We start from the raw sequence: 25,112 nt of genomic DNA, 5'->3' as shown, positions 1-25,112 counted from the left end.
AGTTTTTTCAGAGGCCAGATGCGATGGATGATGATAAATTGGTAACGTCTGAAGCCTCAGATGTCTGTCCGGTCAACTCCACCACCACCAGATAAAAAGCAGAAGTGTCAGGCGTATCTGTCAGAATCAGTGACATTGGAAGTGGAGTTGCGGGGGGTGCGGCCGCTCCAAGACACTGTCATTCTCCATGTACACTGGACATGCAAAGTGCAAAGTGTTCTTTACCCAAAGCATACAGTAGGCCTATGCGTTCTCTGTCTATGATCTGCAGGGTTAGAGCCTCCTCGACGAGGCGATTACTGGTCCGCGGATAATTTCTGGCACAATTAAACGGTATCATTGAACCGCGGCCGAAAGAAAAAAAAAACTAAAAACATTTCCCAGAATAGGAAACATTTCTTAATTTATTGTTATCAAATAAAGAGGCATAGCATTAGGGGGTAGTGGTGTGAGCGCTCATTCTTGTGATGTGCGCATCTGAGTAAGTTAAACAGTCACCACTGGAGATAACGTGGGTAGCAGCAACAAACAACGTCGCCTTTTTAAAACAACGAATGAAGCGGACTCTTGCTGTCCATGAAAAGATACTGGCTAGATCTTGTTAGGCATGTTTAAGTTGGGCTAATGAACATGTTGCATTCTATACAGCCTGATTGTGTCATTCTTATAGCTACATAGCCTGTCTCCAGTTTTCCTAAATTTTACTAATTAAGAAGGGATATTTGACCGGCATATCATCAAAATATCCGGAAAACGAAACCTCTGCCGGTCACTTTGACCGGCACCATTTTTTTCTAGCGGAAACTCTGCTCTGCGGCTGTGTCTGCGGCTGTGTCTGCGGCTGTGGACATGCCTGGTTCTTGCGGTAGTCCTGCTGGGAGTGGCGCAGCACCCTGTAGCAGAGGCGCAGCATGTACTTGTACTGGGCGTAGCGCTGGTCCCCCAGATCCTCCAGCTTCAGCATTGGACCGTCCCCCTTGTCACTGAACGGAGCTTTCAGAATGCCAAAGATCTGCAGTACGCAGTACACACACACACACACACACACACACACACACACACACACACACACACACACACACACACACACACACACACACACACACACACACACACACACACACACACACACACACACACACACACACACACACACACACACACAGTGAGAATGTGAGACAAATTGTCACTTATAAGTTTACATTAATCATTCTGAAGAGTGTTTTTCCCTTGTTTTATAAATTATTAAATTATAATACAATTGTGTTTTTTGAGTAGGGTAAGATCAATTTAAATAGAATGGATTAACAACCCGCAGTGCTTTAAAATCCTTTCAGCCAATTACACTAGAGATCTGGACTTATGCGTTTGATTATAAAATTCACATCTTGTTCACTGATGGTGAATAATATATAGGTGGTGAATTCAATGAAAGATAATTACCATATAATGTCTTTTCAAACAAAAAGGAAGTAGACGATTAAAGTCATCAGGTTCCTGATTGCGGTTAAACAGTGTGACTGTGTGATGCTCTGCAAGTGGGCTCTGTGTGTAATGAACTGGTCTAAATTTAGACTTATCTTTCAGCTTGAGTTTGATTGCAATTGTGCTTCCCAGAGTTGGGACTATGGTATTGGATAAGCATGTTTGTTGGTCTGTAAAGTATGCTTTAGGTGTGTGTGTGTGTGTGTGTGTGTGCGTGCGTGCGTGCGTGTGTGTGTGTGTGTCTGACCTGTTTGAGTATATTCTGCTCCCGCATCAGTTTCTGCCGCTCTCTGTTGAGGTTGGAGATGACCACTGACAGCACCTCCTGGCCATTATTGGGCACGTCACACACAAAGAAGATCAGATCTTCCAGCAGGTTGATGACAAACCTGAAGAGCACAGCACAGCACAAGGTCAGCGTTGTGGAGGACACCAGCTGATATTGAGCTCATGGGCACATACCAGGAAGAAAAGACATTTCATATTCTATTCTTCAGAGAAGGAAAAACAGATTCAAGAGTTCATTCACAGCCTTTTCTGTGCAAAAATGGAAGCAAGGCCCTTGTAGGACAAACACAAAATGAAGCTTGCTAAAAGTCACTGTGAGGCTTGAACTGATATTATTCTTAAAACATGGGGCCCATGATTCAGTTTCAGCTTGGGAAAAAGTGTTGATCTTTGTGCTCAACAGTCAATCAAATCACATCCAATCCTTCGGTACACCTGAAGCATGGGGTCGACTGACTGTGACAATGACAGTCAATTACCTTTTTTAATGTTGTTTTTTTATGCTTGTTTCCCCACTTATAGAGCCGGGACTTTGTATGGACACGCACAAGTACTTTGACCACAAACACTGAATGGGCAGCTAGAGGCCAGTGAAGAGCAATGGCTGAATTTCACATGTCTGTGCCACCATGGCCTTGCCATCAATGCAAAACAATAACAAACTCACCTTGCCCTGCACTGAGCTATCATGCATTATCATATTTGTAACAAGACCATCTTAGTTCACTCAATGAATTCCAAGAACTATATAGAGAACATTGATGCAATGTCATGCACTGTAGAACCTTGTGGTATTATATGCAGAGTCCATTTCAGCAGCTGCTGTCCACAAGGCATGTCGGACAGCAGCGAGCCTTGAATTACTTTAGGGTGTCATGTCCCTTTAAGAGATTTGTCAGTTGCGAACCCTGTGACCTTTTGAACAGGAAGCGCACACAAGGGCTGTACCTCCTCTCATTCTGGGTGATGTTGCTGTGCTCCAGCTTGCCCACGGTCGACTCCAGCACCTTGTTGGCATCGTTGGCAAAGTCCAGGTCCCTGACCTCGGACAGCGGCACAGACACGATCGAGAAGGCTTCCTTGTCCTCCTTCGTGGAGCAGGTGCCAATCTTCAAGTGAAGCAGACACAAAGCAACACCACTTAACTTGACTAAACTTATGCAAGAGATGAATGCACATCACTCAAAAAAAGTGTCTCACTCACTGAATGATTGCAGTGGGGAAATAAAACCAGCATTCACTTAAAGATACAGTTTCAACTTTTGTTTACTTTCACTTCTGACTGTATTGCGTAAGTGGCTCTGTGGTTTGAGGATGCAAGTGTTGTGTAGAACAGGCACTGCAGGTGGGTGTATGAAATCAACATCAGTGTGTGTGCATGTCTGAGTGTGTGTGTGTGTGTGCTCACCTTGAGCATGACCGGCCTCTCCTCATCCTTATCAATGTTGATTGCGGTGCTGGTCACCCAGGTGTTTGTACAAAGGTGACGCAGACGCACATAAGAGTTCCTGCAACACAAGGCAGAAATCCATTAAAACGTGCGCACAGGAACACACAACACATATCCATAGAAAATAGAAACTGCCCTCAGCCTAGAGGGCAAAGGGCTGTTAACACCAGGAATGATATAAATACTATATTATACCATACAGACATCTGTAACTATGTAATAATATGAGCATCCACACTGACACTAACGAGGAATATGAGATAAATCTTTCCTCATAATGATAAATATGATGTCTATAATTAGCCGGATTCTGATTGGCTGTCAGCTTTTTATTGTTTTTAAAATGGCTCTGAAAGTGATCCCTGACAATATTGTTCTTCATGTCGTTTTCGTTATAGTGCGTGGTGTGAGCGTTGTCATTCATATTGACTACAGCAATACTTAAAAGCGTTGTTTTTGCCATTTGGCCTTACAATTATTGTTCCTGGTGTGAACGGCTCTTAATGGTGTGTGAAATTCCTCACTTAACAACAATGGTTTCAAAGTGCTTTATGTGACACAGAAGATGCGGAGGCGCTGTAGCAGAGAGAGAGGGAGAGAGTGGTGGACCCGCTGACTGACCTGGGCACGGGGCAGTCTGCCGGCTGCAGGGTGGTGGCGTCAAGCTCAAACAGCGAGGCGATGTCATTGCCGTGAGGCACCGACACCAGGGTGAAGGCGATCTTCTCCGTAGCCTGCCCCTTCTTCTTGAACACACTGTCTGTCTCTGTCTAGACGGAGCAAGAGAAAACTCATGTGGGGTACCGACTGTGTGCATCCAAACATAACAGACATGATTTCCTTTGTATTAGATTATGAGATGCAAATGTGACTGAGATTGAGATGAGGTATTATTGTTATGAGATAAATACAGCTCCTGTGTTGAGCAAATGGTATGCTGTAGCAATCTGTGTTTGAGGGAAGGTGTGCTTTTTAAAAACTGCTCACAAGCATTCAAATCCACTAGTACGGAATACGCCTGTTTGGACCTCTCTACAGTACTGCGGGCAGACAGCCTGAAGCTATGCCAACCTCCTGAGTCTAACTAACATTCACAGAAACTTTCAGAACAGCCAGAATGAATATACTGCACCCTTATGTCTTCAGAAAAAAAAGCAGGTAGGTTGTGGGGATGTCTGGGTCCACATCTGAATATAAATTGCGGTGGGAGCTTTTGTTTTAGGGGCTGACACTGCAGTTTTATCAACAGGCAGGGGGCACTCACATGAAACACCACAGGCAGGCCTTGTGCCTAGCTGTCATGGAGTATTCTGGGGATATAGTTTCCGTCCTCTCTGATGAGGGAAGATGCACACTGCGTCTGAGGGAGGATTTTAAACAGCGGGCTCCTGACAACACTAATCACAGACACAAGCTTGTTTTGCAGAGCCGGCACTGAAGAGTTAATCCCAGAATTCTCTCCTGCATGAGACATGAGACTCACGGGCGCTTGGCTCCAGCCACCCCCACCAAACACCTCTTCTTCTTTTCTCTCGCTCCGCTTCCACTCCCTCGCGCTCCCTCGCTTGCGCTGCTGCGCCAATGACTCACACACACACACACACACACACGCACACACACGCACACACACACACACACACACACGCACACACACAGCCGAGCAGACAGCACGTCTGCTGCCTCTCACGGGGCATCCCGAGACTCAGACATTATGTAAGGAGCCCCCTCAGAGCGTGTGTGTGTGTGTGTGTGTGTGTGTGTGTGTGTGTGTGCAAGTGTAAGTGTGTGCGTATGTTTGCAATAGTTGCTTTAGCAGAATACTAATACGGCAGGTAGGAGAAGAGAAACAAAGCGTAAATAGACTTCTCCCCAGGGCGAGGGAGTAAGAACTGAGCCTGTCTCACAGGATACAAGTGGTTCTGTAAGTGTGTGTGTGTGTTTGTGTGTGTGTGTGTGTGTGTGTGTGTGTGTGTGTGTGTGTGTGAGAGAGAGCCAGACAGACAGAGAGTGAGCAGGAGAGAAAGAAGGGTGCGTATAGAGAACAGCAGAGAGATTACATAAGAGCCGCTGGTGGGAGAATGGGAGAAGGCGGGGGTCCCAGGAAACGCTGTGATATGCAGCCAAACAACAGGGCAAAGCAGGGGGCAGCAATTTCAGAGACAGACAGTTCAGCAGACACACACACACAAAGACACGCACAACCATGCACATTCAGACACAGATACAGACATAGACTGTGCTTCTATTTTCTCCCATGTCCGATTAAATCATACAAGCTGAAATATCTCTTTTCCTGTTTACACGATTTACACTGATCAAATCAAGTGTGTGTTCACACCACTTTTAGGTCTCATTCTCAGTCTCATAAAGGTCTCATTTACCACTTTCAACACGGGACCTATTTAGTGCCAGGAAAGCAAGCAGTAATGAACCGACTTCCTTTGAATATGAAAGATACAAGCACTACCAAATGAAAAACAATCATAGACACACACACACAGACAGACACACACAATGACATTGTCATGCAAAGTCATGCATACATAATGCACCCAGAGTCATGCATACATAACTGTAGGCAGCAGGGGGCCACATATGTTGGGAGAAAGACTCAAGACAGACCCAAGACTGACTCAAGTTCCTTGCGGACTCAGAGCTTCAGTATCAGAGGGGAGTGTTAGCATGTGAATTTTCTCACCAGGCAAATACACACAGTGTGTACAGTACACATGAGCAGTGGACAGGCTGAACATCATTAAACTGTTCAAACACTGTTTATACGGCAGACACAGATGGACGCGCCATCATCAGCCGTCACCTCATAAAAGGCTCCAGCGATTTGATAATCGTGCCGGCCCCCAATGGAAACTCATTGATTCTTTCAATAACACTGCATCTGTCGGGTCATGAATAGCCCTCTGCTTGCACTCACATGCGTCAGTATGAGTGTGAAAAAGCTTCATGGCATCGCTATGGCAATGGCATAACCAACCAAAAAAAAAGGAAGGGAAAAAAACAGCACTTTCATCGCTAAGCAACCAGGTGGAAGCGTGATAAAGCAGTTTGGCTCTGACGGCTCAGAAGACATCAAACATGTCAGAGGAGGAAACTTAACAGACGCTCAGAGAGGCACATCTGATAACAACAGTGGTACATAATACCTAAAAAAGGAGCCTAACAAATATGTTATCTCACCAAGAGCTTTAGACCACAAGATCACCACAGATCAGTCTCATATCAAAAGATCATGACTTTGAGCATTGGAAGTTTGGCCCGGGGTCAGACATTCTAGAAGGTTCCTTGGCTCATAATGGCGGAAATAACCAGTTGGCACACGCGTAGTTCTGGGCAGTGTTAAACAGTGCAGACTCACCTCTCCTTTCTGGTCTATGCTGTCCGCCCTAAAATCTGGATTCACCTGAAATGCAAACCAAGCACTTATTACATCACACACACACACACACACACACACACACACACACACACACACACACACACACACACACACACACACACACACACACACACACACACAAAGACCCGCACACACACACACACACACACAGAACCGTGCACACACACATATACACACACATTCATAAACACACTGCTAACATCTGGCAGTATGTTTGGGATGAGTCTAAACAGTGGGGAGAGTGCCATCTACAGTACACTAAGTGTAAACTCAAGATCTAAAGGTGCTCTCAGCTCTGACTCCTGCTCTGACAGAGAGAGTGTAATGAGGCACTTGGGGGCGTCTGGGCATCGAACTTCACACGGCACCCAGCACCAGTGTGCTCACGAGGTCGGTGCGCCCTCACATCCACTGGAGCATGCTGGGATAGGCCAGCAGGCGGGAGCACGCCACGGAGAACACACATGAACACCGTTGTTATTTCCCTCACCTCCTGGTTGGGGGGAAAGAGGGTATTGTACTCATGTGTGTCTCTTCGTCTGTGGGTCTCCTCTCACATAACCAAAAAAACTGTTCACTGGGCACTGCTCCGATGTACTTCTATTTTTTGGCAGAAGATCCCCATCTCTCGGGCTCATGTGACAGGAGTGTGTTTGTTTTGACGGTGAGTGTGGCTGCACATATTCAAATTTATTTTAAAAAGGAGCAGCAGCGTACACACAGGGACACACAAGCTGTTGTTTAGACTCCGACGCATGGAAGCGACACATCAGGGGAAACGTGCCCATAGTTATGTGCAGCTACACAAGGGCAAGGGTGGAGTGGGTGGGTGATGGCTATGGAATGGATGGTGTTGAGAATGGAAAGAATCAGAGGGGTGAGGACAGAGCACCTCTGCAGCCAGGTAGTTGCCGGTGGCCAGGTGCTTGAAGCGGAACAGGCTATTCCACTGGCCGGCGCCTCCTCGGCAGGGGTCGTAGTGCACCACCTGTAACAAACAGCCCATCAAGAGAGGGTCAGTAGAACGTCCTTTCATAGCACAAACAAAAATCAGCCAACCTGCAAACTAGGCTAACCAGTAAGAAAGATGTAGTCAAACCTCAATTTCCCAGAGGGCTTTGGAGCTGGTGGCGGAGGTTGCTGATTGACGGAGTGTGGTCCTGAGGAAGACATGCTGCTGCTTCTTGTACTCGTCACATGTGAGGAACTTCTCCTGCTCAGCATGGAAGAGCCTGACCACATCCCCCTGCCACAAAGGAAGAGATGGGGGAAGAGGAAGACCAGGGGGGACAAAAGGGGAAGTGAGGGAGGAGAAAGAGAAGAGAGAGAGAGAGAGAAAAAGTCAGAGGAAGGAAAGTAAGAGACATGTGGATGTGGAGGTCGACAGAGAAAGGGGAAGATCTGCAGTATTGCCAATGACTACTGTAAACACCAGTGTTGAGTATTATTCTGTCTGAGACAAGGGGAAGTCTGCCACACACTGACCCCTTTGAGTACATCATCTCTGTAGTCACTGAACTTCATGAAGAGCGTGACCTTCCAGCTCGTATTGCAGTTCACGGCATTGACCTGTCCACCATTGCAAAGACAAAACCAACAACAGAGACAGCTATGAGTTGACTTTTGCATTAAGCTCATCTTAGAAAACACCCTGCAGCCTGACAGCTGGCAGTTAACTAAAAGCTTTAATTTCACTTTTAATGAGCAATGCGGATATGAGTGATAGATGCTTTGCGGAACCTTCCGGAATACCTCACCTCCTTGCAGCCGCGGTTGTCCAAGAGCTCAATGTTACTGGCATGGAGTGGCTGTCCAGCGTTGACTGGCATCAGGACGACCTTATCTCCAACAACCACCTTCAACCAGACGGGAAAGGAGGGAGAAAGAGATGGGTAAAAACAGGACAGAAGTTCAGTGAGGCCCTCTGGAGGAGAGTGAATCACATGCAATTAATTTTCCATGACCAGTACGTGGGCAGGAGACAACCGGTGGTAAAACAGGAAATGGCAGCTCTTTGGCATGCATGAGAGAAGCCCTGGTGCGCCATGCATTTATGGCTCTCCAACACCACGGACCCTACACGCAAGTGTCTGTCTGTCTGTCTGTGTCCTGCGTGGCTATCATAGTGCGGTCCTGTGGGTGAGCTGGGTGGTCATGAGTACGGGGGCTCAGTGCAAGGAGAGCACAGGAGGCTGGTCTATTACAGAGGGCATTTCCATATGGCCATTAAACAGCACACCACACACTCTGACAAATGCCACAGACTAGTGCTCCATACAGAGGGTGTTTGAATACATGGGTCTGTGTTTACACAAATAAGGTGCTGGGGCTGGTGGGGCAGACAAGTTCTACAGTGTTGATGGCGTACTGTTTATCAGATAAAACTACCCATGACGGGCTCTAAACTGAGCAATTCAAAATCTCACTGGCCCAGTATCACTCTACTCTCTTCTCTGGAGAGGAAGGTAAAAGTGGCAAAGTGTGATGACAAGGTGAAAACGCAGGCAACAAATGAGGTCTCACATCCAAACGTGCAGGTCACAGTTTCAGTGCTAACATGCTAATGTGGCCTATCCTAACAAACACACAATAGACTACGCACACACAAACACACACACACACACACACACACACACATGCACAGCAATCAAATCATGTACCTTTACCCATTGGTTTTCTAAGTTGAGAGGAAAGGAAAGATCAAATGAGTTAATGTGTTATAGCATGATGGGAATCTTTTAGATTTTTATTTGAAAAGAACAGATTAAAATACATCTCTAGAATCCATTCACATTAAGTACCATTTTAAAATGACATCAACACAGACTGAGTAACTTCCGTTCAAATAAAGTAAAATCTGCAACAGATTAATGATGTTAATAGCAACAGCTACTCTGAACACCCTCCTTTTAGTTCATTTTTAAAAAGCCTGTCGTTGCTCTGTGTGCATGATGCCTGATAAAGAGCATACTGTTGGAATAAAGAACTCCCATCTGGTGGTGATGGGGGAGGGGGACACCTACATTATCTCCCTCACTGCGGAGCTTCCAGAAGGGCTGGATGTAGAACCAGGAGCCCTCATTGCCGGCGTTATCCAGCGACACACGCATGGCATTCTTCTCCAGGAGCGCTGGCAAACGCTTGTTCACCGTCAGGTACTTATTGCTCTTGATGTGCAGCAGCTACAGTTTTAGACAAACATAATAAATGGTTAGATGGATGGCTCAATACAATGTGACTGGAGAGAGCTGTCACCTCTCTTAGTTCATTTTTTTTTAGAACACAATGCTCAATATCACAAATGGATAGAGGAAACCACAGAAGATTTTTTTTGCAATATCTCTAAGTGCATGTTACACCACCCAGTACACAGAACCCTACTGTTTAAATGTACGGTAAGGCTGAGGCAAATGTGGCATGACTATCAATGAGGGGGAACTACTTTGAATCCAAATAGCTTCCGGAACAATCCAGAAACCATGGCTATTATGGAGAGTCACACGACTCAATGGGACACTTGAGGGGGGGGGGGGGGGGTCACCTCAAACAACTGAACACCTTCCTGGCTACTGGCACCCAGTGAAAATGTGAAAAGCAGTCTGGCCACAGTCCTAGTTACGGCCCAAAAACAAACACAGCACTCAACGTGTTTTGATAAAAGAGGGGGGTGGAGACAGGCTGTACCTGGATGACACTGCTGTACTTAACAACCTCTCCGAGGAGCTTCTTGTTCTCCGTCTCGTTCTGTTTCTTCTCCAGTTCCGAAGCATTCTGAGAGAAAGAGGGGAGGAGAGAAGGGAGGAGTGATGAGAACAGACAGTTCTCTCTGGCCTCTTGGTAGCTGTACATATCTCAGAACGCTCTATTTCCCTTGGGGATCAATAAAGTATCTATCTATCTATCTATTCATCTTTTCCCTGGAAATGCACACGCCTCTGCCAGCAGAAAAGTAGCCTGTCCAAGTGCTCCACCTCTCCTTGAGAATCCCAGGAACTGTTATATAACTGGCCACACTCACTATACTCATAGAAATGTAGGTGCTGTGCTTCACCTCTGCTGCAAAGAGCCTGCCGGCGCGTTTACAGAGCCACGGCAGCCATTACCTGCAGTTTCTTAAACAGACGTCCCTGCGTCTTGTTGCCTTGTTTACCTGCAGTTTCTTAAACAGACGTCCCTGCGTCTTGTTGCCTTGTTTACCTGCAGTTTCTTAAACAGACGTCCCTGCGTCTTGTTGCCTTGTTTACCTGCAGTTTCTTAAACAGACGTCCCTGCGTCTTGTTGCCTTGTTTACCTGCAGTTTCTTAAACAGATCACTCTGCATGTTGTTGCCTTGTTTACCTGCAGTTTCTTGAACAGATCTCCCTGCATGTTGTTGCCTTGTTTATCTGGAGTTTTTTGAACAGATCTTACTGCGTGTTGCTGCCTTGTTTACCTGCAGTTTCTTAAACAGATCTCCTTGCGTGTTGTTGCTTTGTTTGCCTGTCTTGGCCTTCTGGAACTGCTTCTGGGCTGAGTACCTGTTCATGGGGCACACCTTAAACAGGCAATCTGCAGATAGGGATAGAGCGAGGGAGGGAGAAAGGGAGAGAGGGAGGGAGGAAGGGAGAAAGGGAGAGAGGGAGAGAAGGAGAGAGGGAGGGGTCAGTCTTATTGTAAACACCAAAAGTGATAAATGTGCCTTCTGGATCATTCTAGCACACTTATGTATAAATCAAAAGGTCCTTTGCAACCACTATGGTGTGCATTGCAGCACATGTTTAAGAGAGGCCCATGCAGTAGGTTACTGGTGGTGACCTCATTGTGGATTGCGGTCCACTGTTAGACATGTTATGCAATCTCTGTGATGACAGCAAGGCTGTCCAGCCCATCCTGAGGTCTGGAAAGCCAAAACAAGATGTTGACCTAATGGGCAACATGGCCTCAACAGCATAGCATCAGCATGAGTGTGATAGAGTGAGAGTGAGAGAGAGTCTACGTATGCATGTGTCATAGACTGTGTCTGTGTGTGTGTGTGTGTGTGTGTGTGTGTGTGTGTGTGTGTGAAAGAGAGAGAGAGAGAGAGGGAGAGAGAGAGAGAGAGAAAGTGAGTAAGTGAGTGAGTGAGTGAGTGAGTGAGAGTGTACAGGTGTCTAAGTATGTCTGTGTGTCAGTTATGAATCCGAAAACATGATTTACACCCACACGATTTAACAGGGGTGCAAACACAGTGCTCACCTCTGAACTTTTTAGGGGGATTGGCCAGGTCCCCTGCATCTGGCTGGACCACACACCGGTCATCCACCAACCTGCCCCGAGAGAGAGAGAGAGAGAGAGAAAGAGAGAGAGAAAATGTGTCATGGGCACAGCCAAAGTCAAAGTCAACCGCCACAACTGTTACCACTCACACCTCTTTGTTTACTCAGCCGCAGGGAGGAAGTGAAAAAGCATTTGGAACAAATTTTGTGTTCAAGATAAAAAAATTAATTCCAAATAATCATTTTTCCACCAAGACCTTCATGATACCATCAGGCTTAACCCCTCATTGCACAACCTACAAAGTGCAGGGCATAATCCTCCATCCCTCAAATGGCTCACAACATCTACAGCTCGGGCTGTGTGGGAGAACATCCGCACTGGTCCCCCCTATCTGGCTCCCCACCTCAGGCCCCCAGAGCCTGGTGTGTGTGAGGGAGGGTCTACATCCACCTGGCGGAGCATGGCAGACCATGCTGTTCATCTGGACGTCTCAGGGAGGATCGGCTGCACTGATTAGGACTCAATTACAAACAGGGTGACAGAATCAGGAGAACATCATGCCTTACGACTGCAGGGGAGTTTATTTCTAAAAATATATATATAAAAAATAGTGAAGGACTGAAGGAAAAACACAGCTGGGGGGGGGGGGGTTGTAGTGGGTGAGCCCAAGGTTGCTGTCTCTCAAGGCTTCCCGGCACCTTGTTTGTGAGCCCACACACGTATAAATAAAGCAGGCGGCCGTGACGAGGTGTCCCTGCACCGGGCCGAGCTGTCAGGGCTGATTACGCTGCGGCCCGGAGCAGAGCTGAGCAGCGGGCCCCCGAGGCCGACGCCACAGGAAGAGCAGCCGGCCGCTGGGGAGCCCAGATAACAAGGCTGCACCGGCAACAGCCTAACTGCCCCCGGCCGCCCACTCTCCCCCGGCGACAGCTATATTTAAGCCTGGGCCACGGGCACCAAACTGTCATGGCTAATCCCCTGCCTGTTGATACACAGTGACTACTTTCTTACAGTCTCCACTGGACTAATTGAAGTGTTTTAGTGTGCAACGGGCAATACAGAGCAAGGAACATAAAGGTAAATCACACCATGATGGAAACAAGGAAACCACATAATCATCTATGACGCATACATCTGATCTGACACATGCATCTTTTGCAAAGCAATGCAAAGCTATTTGGCCCGCTGTTCAGCGATTATTTCCATTGTTAGTGTGGATTCCCAACCCACCACTCCACCACCACTAATACTGAAACTCTGTGAGGCGGGACAACCACGTGTGTCAAGTGTAATGTATCTTTACAGGCCTCATTGAGTTCACAGCATCCGTTTTGTACTGAAGAGCAGTTTGTGTTGCATTCTCACACCATGGTCATGTGTTTGAATGCAAGCCGCAGGGTGGCCATTGATCCCTTTGTGGATGGAGTGAATATACCCTAGCACACAAAAGCTCTTCAGATCATGTAATACAGTTTGATTTGCTCTCCTGTTGGACTTACAACTACTTACATTCACTAGTCACTGTTGTGTTTGTCCAGAACACCCTCCTTTCTCAAGTTGTATCAGTTGGGTTTTTACAGAGCTCACTTCCTTCCCTCTATGAGATAACACAACATGTCCCGAGTCAGCTGACCACAGGTAGCAGCACAAGACGCGTAGGAGCTGGCGAAGCAGAGGCCCAGAGGCCAGAGTGAGGTAAGGCTCAGACGACACAGGGGGATGGTCAGCTGTGTGGCCAAATCCTAACACCGATGTAAGCAACAACACAGCACAGTGATAACCCTTGGGGCCTCACACAAGGCTAATAGACTAACGACTCTTCAGACACGAGTCTGGAGAATAGAATTGAAGGAGGAGGCAGCTAATAAGACTTTCGCATATGAATTGAAAATAAAATACAAATGTTGGGAAAAGTATACAGCAGCTTCCTCTAGCTATACAGAAATAGGTAAGTTGTTGGTGCTGATTTTAGCCATGTTCCCAAATAGTCTTCATAAAGTTTACCAGCTTTCAATTCTCAAAGCAGTCCCATGACCTTGACCCATAACTGTGGCAATGCGTTTTTCACACACAGCCTATCAGAGTTGATTGTGTTATCATCAGTTAGTAGGCCTACACACACACACACACACACACACACCAGTCCTACAGCTTATGTGGTGGTGTTGAGGACATGAGCTTGCTGTTTCAAACTTTTGGACTTTTTCACGTCATAACTCTGCCCTCACGCTCGCTTCATTCCGATGAGTCCCTCAGCCATAATGAACAGTAGGCTAATATCTACTCTCTCCTTGGTAGTCTAGTCAGGCACAGGTAATACTTGTTGATCTCTCCCTATGAGCACTCAGTCATACACACGTATTACCTTTATTTTCAGCATGTTCATCTGAAGGAGGAACAATAGAAGCCAGCAGGCCATCTAATCGAGTGCAGTGAGGGAAAGCACAGGAAGGAAACAGCATGCATCACAAACTGGCCCGTTCAGCTCGTGAATGAGGAACGTAGACAGAAAAAGGAGAGGGCCGGCCTTCAGAACGCACGGCGGGACTTCAGCTCACTGAGGACTTCAAAACGCACCAATCTTTAACCACAGTTAAAGACATTTCTTTATCAACATGAACCACCCACACGCACGCATGCACTAAATGAGCTGTGCAGGATGCAGGCAAGCTAATTATAGCACCATTACTTGATGACAGGGGCAGCACAACTACTACAGGTCAAGTAGGTGCATAATGCTGTGATTGAGGTTAACTGTTATCAGAAACCATTTTAACCATGACACATTATGCGGCTGTTTTGATTAAATGAGGTTTAGTTTGTGACCTCAGTTACTGAATGTAGCCTATTGGTAATCCCACCTCTATTACGTCTGACTGATGATATGCTTATAAAGAGGTAATGATGACACACAGGCTGTCTCCCAGTTTAAATACATAGTCAGGTGTATGAGCTGATACAATGAATGAATGAGTCACAACAGCATGTCAACCACAAACTAAAATTCTGAGGTGACTTTGGATTCTATTCCCTAAACTACCATCATGCAAGTTAATCTACTACTTATTCCTTTATTTCCTCAGATTATTTTGTAGTTACCTTTACTGCATGAAATGTTGTCAAACAGGCAAATCTGTGACTCATTTGTGGGAAACCAGAGAACCAATGTAGTGAGTAAGGAGGGTTTTGGTTAAGAGGAGCGGCCAAGCACATCACAGAAGACCACATGTTGGAAAGCCATGTTTCTGAACTAGACTAGAGTCATAAACATAATTACATAAAGATGTCTGACAACTAGTAATCAAGACAGGGCTCATAAACTCATAATCTCAGTGGTCAAGAAAATGGCCACAATCATCACAAAAAAATAAATAATTGACGTTCATGCATGGACTATAGGTAGAGATTTGGGATGAGTACTACCGACTTAAACATACATCACAATATTGCCTTTTTTCTGCCATAACGACATAAATGACAATATGAGAAATTGACACTCAGCACTATCTTCTTTGGCATCAGCTTACGGTCTTGAGAGCCAAACAACACTACCCCAAAAAGCGGACCATAACCTGCCATTGTCAGCAATTAACTCTTCTTCCTCGTCTATGATTTGAACTCCACCTTCTGCCTTGCTTGTTCTCATCCTACATGTGAGCAGCCCACAGTTTGGTGCAGAAACATGCATTACCTAGATCATTCATCATGTGTCATCATGGGATGACACATTTTTATGAAGGGAAGGAATCTGCCGCTATATCATGGAGGATATGACCACATTCTTGGTGCAGAAAAGCACAAAGAAAAGGTGCTGCCACATCTAAACCAATTTTTGTACCGGTACATCCTTTATCAATGTGAGATCCTCTCACTCTCAGAGGAATTAGTATGAAACAGAGTTCATTATTGCATAATTTTAAAGTTGATAACTAGATTAACTATCAAAAAAATACTTTAACCTGTAGAAAATACTGGCCTCAAAATAAAGTGTAGCTATGAAAAATACCAGAACTTTCCTATGGGATGGGATGCCTCATGCTCCAAATGAAAAAGAGGAATTGAAAAATATGATGGTGAGATGTCACCAAGATGGATAGAGGATACAGGAAAGTAGGTGGCCAACTAAAAATCAGTGGAAACACAGTCGCAGCAGTAATAGAGCAAGCAATCAGAGCCACAGTGGCCGCTGATCTCCCTAAATGGACACCACAGTCAATCTCTGAAAAATGGAAGGGCAAGTGCTTCAGACCTGCCACCCACAGAGTTTATCAATGGAAATCATATCAGGCACAGCATGATAGCAATCTCTTTGGACAGCATCCTACAAAAAAAGCCCTAACTTGTAGCATGGCCATCACCAGATCAAGATCAATCTTTTAAGATGGAACATTAGTGTGGGGAGTCTGCTCTGTATTTTCTACTGCACAAAAGGCGTGATCAACGGGCATAATTAAAATGACACTGTACGCAATTGGATAGTCCTTCAACCAATCAGACCAACGATCAGAGTGCGCCAGGTGGATAAGCCAGTCTGATTGTTCACCACAGATTTGTAACGGAAGTAGGATAATGTGGAGGTTTTTAGCATGAGCTAGGGCTGCTCGATTATGGCAAAATCCTTACACGATTATTTTGTTCAATATTGACATCATGGTTATTAAACACGATTACTCAGTGATTTTGGAACTATCATCCATTTTCAAAACTTAAATTTTTTACATTTTTAAATTACATTTTAAATATAATCCAGCAGAAAAAAATACATGCATAGGGATAATGCACACAACTCAAGGCAAAAGGAGAGCATTGTTCTGAAACTGAATGTAGCAAAATAATCATTATATTTCAATTATGTTGTTTTCATAATCGTTGGAAGTCATAATCACGATTAATCAATTAATGTGATTAATTGCACTGCCTTAACATGAGCTGCAGGGCAAAATCAAATTGCCGGCAGATCAGGCTGGGTTTACCCAGTCTACCTAACTTGCTCTTCGGACAAAAATGCAATATTAAACTTCGCTAAAGAAGAGGAAAAGAAGCCTGATGGCAAGCCCATTCTTTGGTCAGATGAGACAAAGATTAATTGTTCAGATGGGGCAAGTCAAATGGGGTCCAGCACAGTTGGCCAGGAGATCTAAATGTACAGTTCCGGCAGTGAAGCACCAAGGTGTGATGGTGCGGGGCTGCATAAAAGGTGTTGGGGAGATGGCTGCACAAAAGGTGTTGGGGAGATGATGACAACTAAGTGGCATGATAAATGCCTGCTGTGGAATACTGGCCAATAAGATGACCTCAGTTTCTACACGTTTGGCACGAGGAATATTCCAGCCTGATAATGATGATCCAAAGTCCACTACTGAAATAAAACAAGAGTTATAAAGAACAGAAGCCTGAATACCACGACCTTGTCAAGAACACATTGAAAACCTTTGCAGATTTTAAAAAGAAAGGCAGAGCAACACAACCCCTCCAGGAAAGAGCAAATGTAAACAACATGTTTTAGAAATGTGTGCAGAACTGGTATCACTGGTATTCTTCATGCCAGAGGACTGAGTCTGCCTTCAAAAGTAATTGGACTTACAAAGAACTGAAAAAAATGTTGCATTGGGTTCCTACTGTGAGATGTGTATCTTTTAATTTCATACTGGTGCTTGTTTTTCCTTTTACAGGAGAGCAAATACAGGTCTGTTCAATTCTGACATAATAATGTAAGGTGATGTACCTATTAATCATTTGACATAAGATATTATATAGGGCCGTTTCTGTTGTGAACTCATTGTTTTGGGGTTAAGAACTTTTTCTTGTTTGTCCACAAGAGTTGCTTTGGAAAGGCAAATAACATTTCTTTTATGGTCTACTGGATTACATGGACAACCCTAGAGTGGATTGTTGAGAGGAAAACCAGATTTTGGGACAGAATGTGCCCATGTGAATGAACATACCTACGCCAGAGGGTATCCCTGTGGACATGACAAAGATACATAAAGTCTGGAAGACTGAAGGCCTGTATTCACATTCTATACATCATGCAATTTGGCTGACTATAGTAACTGACCCAGGTTAACTAACTTGTAACTGCTACTTTTGAGCTTGCTCATATGCTATAAGAACACCTGACATTTCATATTTCTAAGGAATTCAATTCTTTCACACAAACATATGGGTATTTGTGGGCGTTTGAAGGTGTTTTAAGAGGTAACCAGGTACGCCATGCTGTTGGAGGTGCAAACAAACGCTGCATCGCCATTGAGATCACATAGTAAGGTGCTGGCTCAAGGCTTATAAAGGTATTTTGTCGTGTTTAGTTGTATAATGAAAGCACAGTTTTTATAGCTATTCATGCATGTTCACTTATGGCTCCTTGGCTACCAATTTGGTAACTATAAAGGGCATTTGACATCTTTAGAACATATAGGAGGTGTCAAATGTTGAGTTACTCCAGTCTAGATTGTTTAACGTTAATCACTCCTATGATGTATTTCTATTGTCTATCCAAAGTAAAGTGCCTGTTTCGAAGTTAACTAAAAATCCAATATTGTTTGCACCTCCAAGTGGTCTGTGACGTAAGTTTGTGTGAAAGAACTAATGAGATTAAAAGGTGCAAATTGGAAATATTGGCATGAAGATTTTCTTTTATGGCTAAGATATATGAGGCCAAGTTGCCCATGTCTGTCTTCAAGCAATATGTCAATCTTCAAGAGTGTTCAGTCACCACTGGTGGTAGTCTACGATGACAAGTTTGAACCGCATTCTGCAGACAACTATAGAATCACCTCATCAGTGTCCTCTTAGATGAAAGATGAGGTTACAATATCAAAATGCATGAAAATGTATTTCTCTCATTTTGCGCTGCTCTAGGATACACATGGCTGTAGGGCAGGGCCTAGGAGGGCTGCAGTGAGGTACCATGGAAATACATGCTCCAGCACCACCCTTCCCTCCGGCCCTTCTCATACCTCCATACCCCAAGACGTGGGTGTGACACTCATTCCACTGACCAGACCTGCTTGGTCTCCTCTTCACACCCCCACAGCCTTCTGCAGGCCAAAGGGCATGCATTGTGGTGTGCACAAGTATCCCCTCTCTCACACAGAGCCTGAGTAGAGTCTGATAGAAAACGGCATGCACTTACAATTTACACGCATGCCGGTGGACTAGCTCTGGGGACAATTAAGTAAACGAAACGTAGTTAATTCGGTGTGTTTTGACAGCTCTATTCTTCCATGAATTCATGCAGTTTCATGTAGGAATAGTTCTAATGTCTCCAAATATGGGGTCACGCAAAGCAAAAATGTAGGCTAGGCTATCAATGTGTTTTCAGTTGGCTGTTATTTTACAGTAAACCGGTGACATGGTTTGACATTTTGGTGACTGAAAATGTCACATCAAAAGAGAGGTCCCATCAGGAATTTACGGTGAGTGCATTGCTGTAGCTCCTCAGCGCCATGTGTAATGCTGGGAGCTGAGCCAATTGTGGCTTGAAGAGACAATCCAACTCTAGTCTAAATTTAAACCTTTGAGGTAATGTATTTAATTGTTTTGATCGAAGCTCCGCGTCCTCTTAGGCATTAATTTCGGTTTGAATTATCCTGTTAAGTATGGGGCTGTGACGACCCAGGTTACAGCTACCACGTAGCCTAATCTCAGTCAAATTCACAGTGGAGACCTTGGCAGACTTATGGGACTAATATTGACCTGAATAGTAACCTACAACTTCGACGAAAGTAACGTTTACGTCTCCAGTTAGTTTAGCTTTGCATTCCTTCTCAATTATTTGCATGACTGCGCGACCGTGTTTCCTTTACTACGGTCATCAAGGCCTATCACTCCAGCCCCATATCACTTCCTCATTCAGTCAGTAGGCTAAATTGAAGACGCCTCCGTGACTATGGAAGTGCCAAAACTATCAGTTCTTATGTTACTTCAAATTACTACCCTTTGAATATCTAGCTTTTCCCGCATAATAAAACTATGCTGAAACACAAGTCGCAAAAAGCTTGAGCACAGTCGCAAAAGTTCAATGGGATGTAACGTACCCCAACGTGCTGATAAAGCCATTGACAGTGCCTTCCGCGTAGAGGGAAACTATGTCTCCAATGTGAAGAAAGCTGGACCTGTGGTCTGACATGTTTCTCCAACTTCAGTGGTAATTCCTGGAATCCAAGTTAAAGACATGCAGTGATTTTCCCGTATGCTGCTGGTTTGCCTAATGTGAGATCAAATTTACTGATACTGAGTCACAGATATCCTCAGTTCTATGCTCATATCTCCAAAAATGTCAACCTCGAGCGCAAAAGATCAACAGCATTTTATGCTGAACTTTGAAAACGAGGCAAACCAGAGAATGTCTACCTACCACCTAAATGGCGCTTGTGTCTACTTGCTATCTGTCGGTTTGGCTCATGTTTTCAACTTCTTCCTGTGAGACAAACAAGCACTTTTCTCTTTTTCTCATCCACTAATGGGGGAGGAGACTGTCTCGCATAGAACTGCCGAGCCTATCCAGCGAGATGAAGGAAGTCACGCTTCTCTGCTGTGGCATGCAAGTGTCAGTGGAACTTTAACAGCCTCCACTTTGCCCAGTCTCACATTTTGCTGACATTGAGAGTTCTTAGCTGGGTAGGGCTAATACTATTTCACCTGCATATCTGCCGTGGGTGTCATGTGTGTGTGCGTGCGTGCGTGCGTGTGTGTGTTTGTGTGTGTGTGTGTTTGAATGTCCATGTTTTGATGTAGTGCAGTTGATGGGTCCCTCTGTATAATGTGGTTAGGTTTAGTCAGCTTTGTAGCCTACTCTCCATGTTGTGGAATGGATTGGACACAGTAAGAAATGTTGTCAAGAACAGGGCAGTTCATTGCCATGATGAGAAAGCCTATGGCATTTATATGAAATGTCCTCTAGAACTGTTGATGAGCCTCTCTCATATGATTCCCATGGATTTCATTATTTTGTTAAAGAGGCTGTTGTTTACAGTGATTTCACAACAACTAAGGACTGTTGACAGTCAGAATGCAAACACTGATTATTGGTCTTGGGGGATCAAATGTATGAAAGTTAGCAGAATATCAAAGTTAATATTATATTAAAGGGATAGCTGTTCCTTTAAAAATTCTTCATCATAAAATTATACCAGGGATTCAAAAATTATATTACAATCCTGACTGAACAAACATGTTTAATTGGCCCTCACACACGTTTTAAAGTATATGATTGTACTCTTATAAATGGAGATAATTTCACCCATTTAATGTATGAAGAAATAAAAGTTATTGCCACAAGGGGGTGGCAGTTGACTGCTAGATGTGTGGGATCCATTCAGAGTGAAGAGCTGCTGTCTGACTGTGAAGTTTCTAAGATTCTTGGAGATCATTTGGCCAAAAAAATATTTTGAGATGCCAGTCTGACCTACTGTATATGGGCCTTGGGCTGCCTTTATGCCATAACCTGTGTGTTGTGACATAGTAAAGAGATGTGTATGGGGCAGTCGTGGCCTATGGTTCGGGCTTCAATTTCAATTCAATTTTATTTCACTTATAGAGAACCAAAACATTACACATGACTCATGGCGCTTTACAGAGTGTTAAAACATTCAAAGAGAGCACATGAGTAACAGGGGCGAGGAAAAACTCCCTAGAATTGGAGATACATAGGAAGAAACCTCGAGCAGATCCACGACTCAAGGGCCTGACCCATCTGCCTAAGGTTAGTTACAGGGCAGCAAGGTCTATACGTGATAAATGAAAGGTTAGTTTAAAGAATAGAACATTGTGTTTTAAAGCCACCTGAGGTATATCTTACAAAGAGGTAGGATGGTTACATATCCAGTATGATAATGCATGAATCCTATTTAGTGTCAGAAAGTTCAAATAGTCCAGTGTAGGGAATGAATTGTCCATAGGGATTAGGGCTTGTAACCGGAGGGTTGCCGGTTCGATCCCCGACCAGTAGGAACGGCTGAAGTGCCCTTGAGCAAGGCACCTAACCCCTCACTGCTCCCCGAGAGCAGCTGTAGCAAGGCAGCTCACTGCTCCGGGTTAGTGTGTGCTTCACCTCACTGTGTGTTCACTGTGTGATAAATGCAGAGACCAAATTCCTTGTATACGCAAGTACTTGGCCGAGAAACCTGATTTACATTTACCACAGTAGGCCTATATTGTGATATGATACATATTGCGATATATTGCAAAACTTTTTTTTACCGAAAATGTAAAAATAGAGCTGGAAACACAATTTGTTATGCACTACCTGAGCCAGGCCCGGGGTGGGTAATCGGGAGAATTCCCGGTGGGCCGCTTCACTTTTGGGCCGGTCGAGGAAAAAAATATTGACATTTGTCACGTTAGTCTAACTTCTCAAAAAGTAGGCTACACGTTCCGCATTCATTGCATGGCACCGTTGCCTCTGCATGGGTTGTAGCCTACCGTGTGAGGGAGTTCTCACAAAAAGAGTTGGTTGGGTCCATATAGCCCGTCTTTTCCAAAAACTTTTCTCAGATACGGATAGCCGGGCCTGCCCTACAGTAGCCATAGCGTCAGGAAGGATGGATGGTAGAAAGAGGCCAGGAGGGACTGAAACGGCCAGGTAGACGTTGCTAAAGCTTCTAGATTAGGCCTACAGACAAAAGTGGCAACTGGTAAAGAGAGATAGCCTATAGGCAATGATTATTAGCAGTTATTGGGCTAATATTGGACGTTTGTAGCGTTGTCAAGCTATTTGCAAGCAACATATTACATTTCTTAAAATATTAGCCTTTTGTATCCGATTCATAGACTTTGCAGTATGCAAATATTAATAACAAAACTGAAGTTTGATCTGTGTAGGCCTATGCGGTAAAAATTGTAGCCTCTGAGTAGCAGATCAACCAGTCGACCACTGAAAATGATGAGCCCGAAATTAGTGAAAGAGCAAAATATTTATGCTACATGATGAACCTATATGCCTTGTTTGCTTAGAAGAGGGCAAGAATGGGACAATATTTTATTCTCAAAACCAGCAACTGCTGTCCTCAGTTCCCAAACAATTACAGACTGTTGTTAAGAGTTGAAGTAACTCAGTGAAGAACATACCTGTCTCATTTATTATTCATAAAACAATAATAATAACATTAAAAAGAAATAATAATAACAATCTCTGTTTCAGCAAATTATATGTTGTCTTTGCACTATCCACAATTAAATATTGGATTTACATAATTTGCAAATCATTGCATTCTGTTTTTATTTACATAGCAAAATATTTATGCTACATGATGAACCTATATGCCTTGTTTGCTTAGAAGAGGGTGTAGTAAAGAAGTAGGCTAAATCCCCAAACAACAATATAGCCTACCCATGCAAAAAACATGTAGCCTAAACATTAGTTCAATATGCCTCTTTGTGGAAGCATGGGATAGGCTACATTTCAAAAGCTTTCTTTCTTTCTGTCTTTCTTTATTTCTGTTTTTGTTAAAGGAACCATATGTAAGAAATGTATTTCAATTAATCATAAAATGGCCCTGATATGTCACTAGACATTAAGAAATCATGTTCATTTCAAATACTTATATCACTGACAACTGTAGTCCGGCCAGGATATCGCCATTCAAAAAGTGAAGTTGCAGCCCTCAACTGATGTTGATGTTGTGTTTTGTCATGTCATGTTGTGTTTTGGCCTGATGCGCCACCCTCTACCTATCTACTAAGCACAAAGTCAGTAGTGTTTTGGCATCCGGGTTGGCAACCTCGAGTCAGGAGGGAGGAGGAGGGGATACACCGCTCTACAGCCTTGTTTGCTTAGAAGAGGGTGTAGTAAAGAAGTAGGCTAAATCCCCAAACAACAATATAGCCTACCCATGCAAAAAACATGTAGCCTAAACATTAGTTCAATATGCCTCTTTGTGGAAGCATGGGATAGGCTACATTTCAAAAGCTTTCTTTCTTTCTGTCTTTCTTTATTTCTGTTTTTGTTAAAGGAACCATATGTAAGAAATGTATTTCAATTAATCATAAAATGGCCCTGATATGTCACTAGACATTAAGAAATCATGTTCATTTCAAATACTTATATCACTGACAACTGTAGTCCGGCCAGGATATTGCCATTCAAAAAGTGAAGTTGCAGCCCTCAACTGATGTTGATGTTGTGTTTTGTCATGTCATGTTGTGTTTTGGCCTGATGCGCCACCCTCTACCTATCTACTAAGCACAAAGTCAGTAGTGTTTTGGCATCCGGGTTGGCAACCTCGAGTCAGGAGGGAGGAGGAGGGGATACACCGCTCTACAGTAATTTGAAAGTGATTGCAGTACCAGTTTTGGCCAAAATCTTACATATGTTTCCTTTAACTTGTGGAATAGTGGAATATTTTTTGTTAACTTCTCAGTTGAAGTGAATTATTATATAACCTTTACACATTTGTTGAACCATGGTACTAATAAAAACTACAGGATAGTAAGAGCTGAAATGTTGCTTCATTTATCCAATTTCCACCACTGTGGAAAACATAGGCCGGTCTTGGGCCTGATACTCCCGGGCTGAAAAGTGGCCCCACTCCGGCCCTGACCTGAGCAGTAGATCACATTATACTAATAATTCAGCAAACAAATAATACTAAAAAATACTGCTGTATAGACATTTTTGCACAGCCTAATGCTATCAATATTTGGCGGCAGTGGCAATACGATATATTGCGCAAGTGGCGATATGATATATCAATATTTTGACATCGAAAGCACAGTCCTAACAGACACCTAGAGACACAATTAAGCTTCCAAATGAATTGGGCTAAAATGAACACAGGCCTATTTCATATTCTATTGGATCATGGAAATACTTCCGTATAATTAAATACAGACCTACACAATGTGGAACAGAACTGTAATTGTAAAGAAGAAACGGTACTTAGACATGATCCAGAAATGTTTCTGTCTCATGGGCCAGAGCTCATTTAAGATAGACTGAGTCAAAGTGGAAACTGTCCTGTGGTTACACCAATCAAAATGTGAAATTCTTTTTGGAAATCATGGACTCTGCATCCTCCAGGCTGAGGAAGAGAGGGACCATCTAACATATTATTAGTGCACAGTACAAAGGCTGCCACCTTTTGAGTGCAGATGTCTTTTTCAGGAATCCCAAACTGCATTCTGCAAATAACAACAGCATGGCTCCACAGCAGAAGAGTCCAGGTGCTAAAATGGCCTGTCTGCAGTTCAGACCATTCACATGGGTGCGTCATGGACTTAAAAACATGATTAAGAAGA

The 25,112-nt window shown here is 44.1% G+C and overlaps 1 protein-coding gene across 5 annotated transcripts in view; it reads right to left on the bottom strand.

The window, feature by feature from the left end:
* Positions 1-20,320, bottom strand: part of itpr2 (inositol 1,4,5-trisphosphate receptor, type 2) — a 90,033-nt gene extending 69,713 nt beyond the window's left edge. For 4 of the 5 annotated variants that reach the window (XM_076265994.1, XM_076265980.1, XM_076265987.1 and 1 more), the window contains exons 1-15: positions 19,913-20,306; positions 11,853-11,923; positions 11,071-11,186; positions 10,323-10,409; positions 9,662-9,820; positions 8,396-8,494; positions 8,124-8,207; positions 7,738-7,884; positions 7,531-7,626; positions 6,597-6,641; positions 3,845-3,993; positions 3,182-3,281; positions 2,722-2,882; positions 1,733-1,874; positions 854-1,012 (exon numbers count right to left, since the gene is read on the bottom strand). In XM_076265994.1, the coding sequence (XP_076122109.1) occupies positions 854-1,012; positions 1,733-1,874; positions 2,722-2,882; positions 3,182-3,281; positions 3,845-3,993; positions 6,597-6,641; positions 7,531-7,626; positions 7,738-7,884; positions 8,124-8,207; positions 8,396-8,494; positions 9,662-9,820; positions 10,323-10,409; positions 11,071-11,186; positions 11,853-11,923; positions 19,913-20,004 (1,707 nt within the window). In that variant the 5' untranslated portion in view covers positions 20,005-20,306. Of the gene's footprint in view, positions 1-853; positions 1,013-1,732; positions 1,875-2,721; positions 2,883-3,181; positions 3,282-3,844; positions 3,994-6,596; positions 6,642-7,530; positions 7,627-7,737; positions 7,885-8,123; positions 8,208-8,395; positions 8,495-9,661; positions 9,821-10,322; positions 10,410-11,070; positions 11,187-11,852; positions 11,924-19,912 lie in introns of all 5 variants that reach the window. The other variant, XM_076265971.1, reaches the window with a different exon arrangement.
* Between the last annotated feature and the right edge of the window lie 4,792 nt (positions 20,321-25,112).

The sequence above is a fragment of the Alosa pseudoharengus genome, unplaced genomic scaffold, assembly GCF_046254945.1.
Source record: "Alosa pseudoharengus isolate Yale_2024_CS ecotype anadromous, Long Island Sound unplaced genomic scaffold, YU_APseudo_1.1 YU_APseudo_1.1_scf_10, whole genome shotgun sequence".
Classification (NCBI taxonomy): Eukaryota; Metazoa; Chordata; class Actinopteri; order Clupeiformes; family Clupeidae; genus Alosa; species Alosa pseudoharengus.
This window is presented reverse-complemented; position numbering and strand designations above follow the sequence as displayed.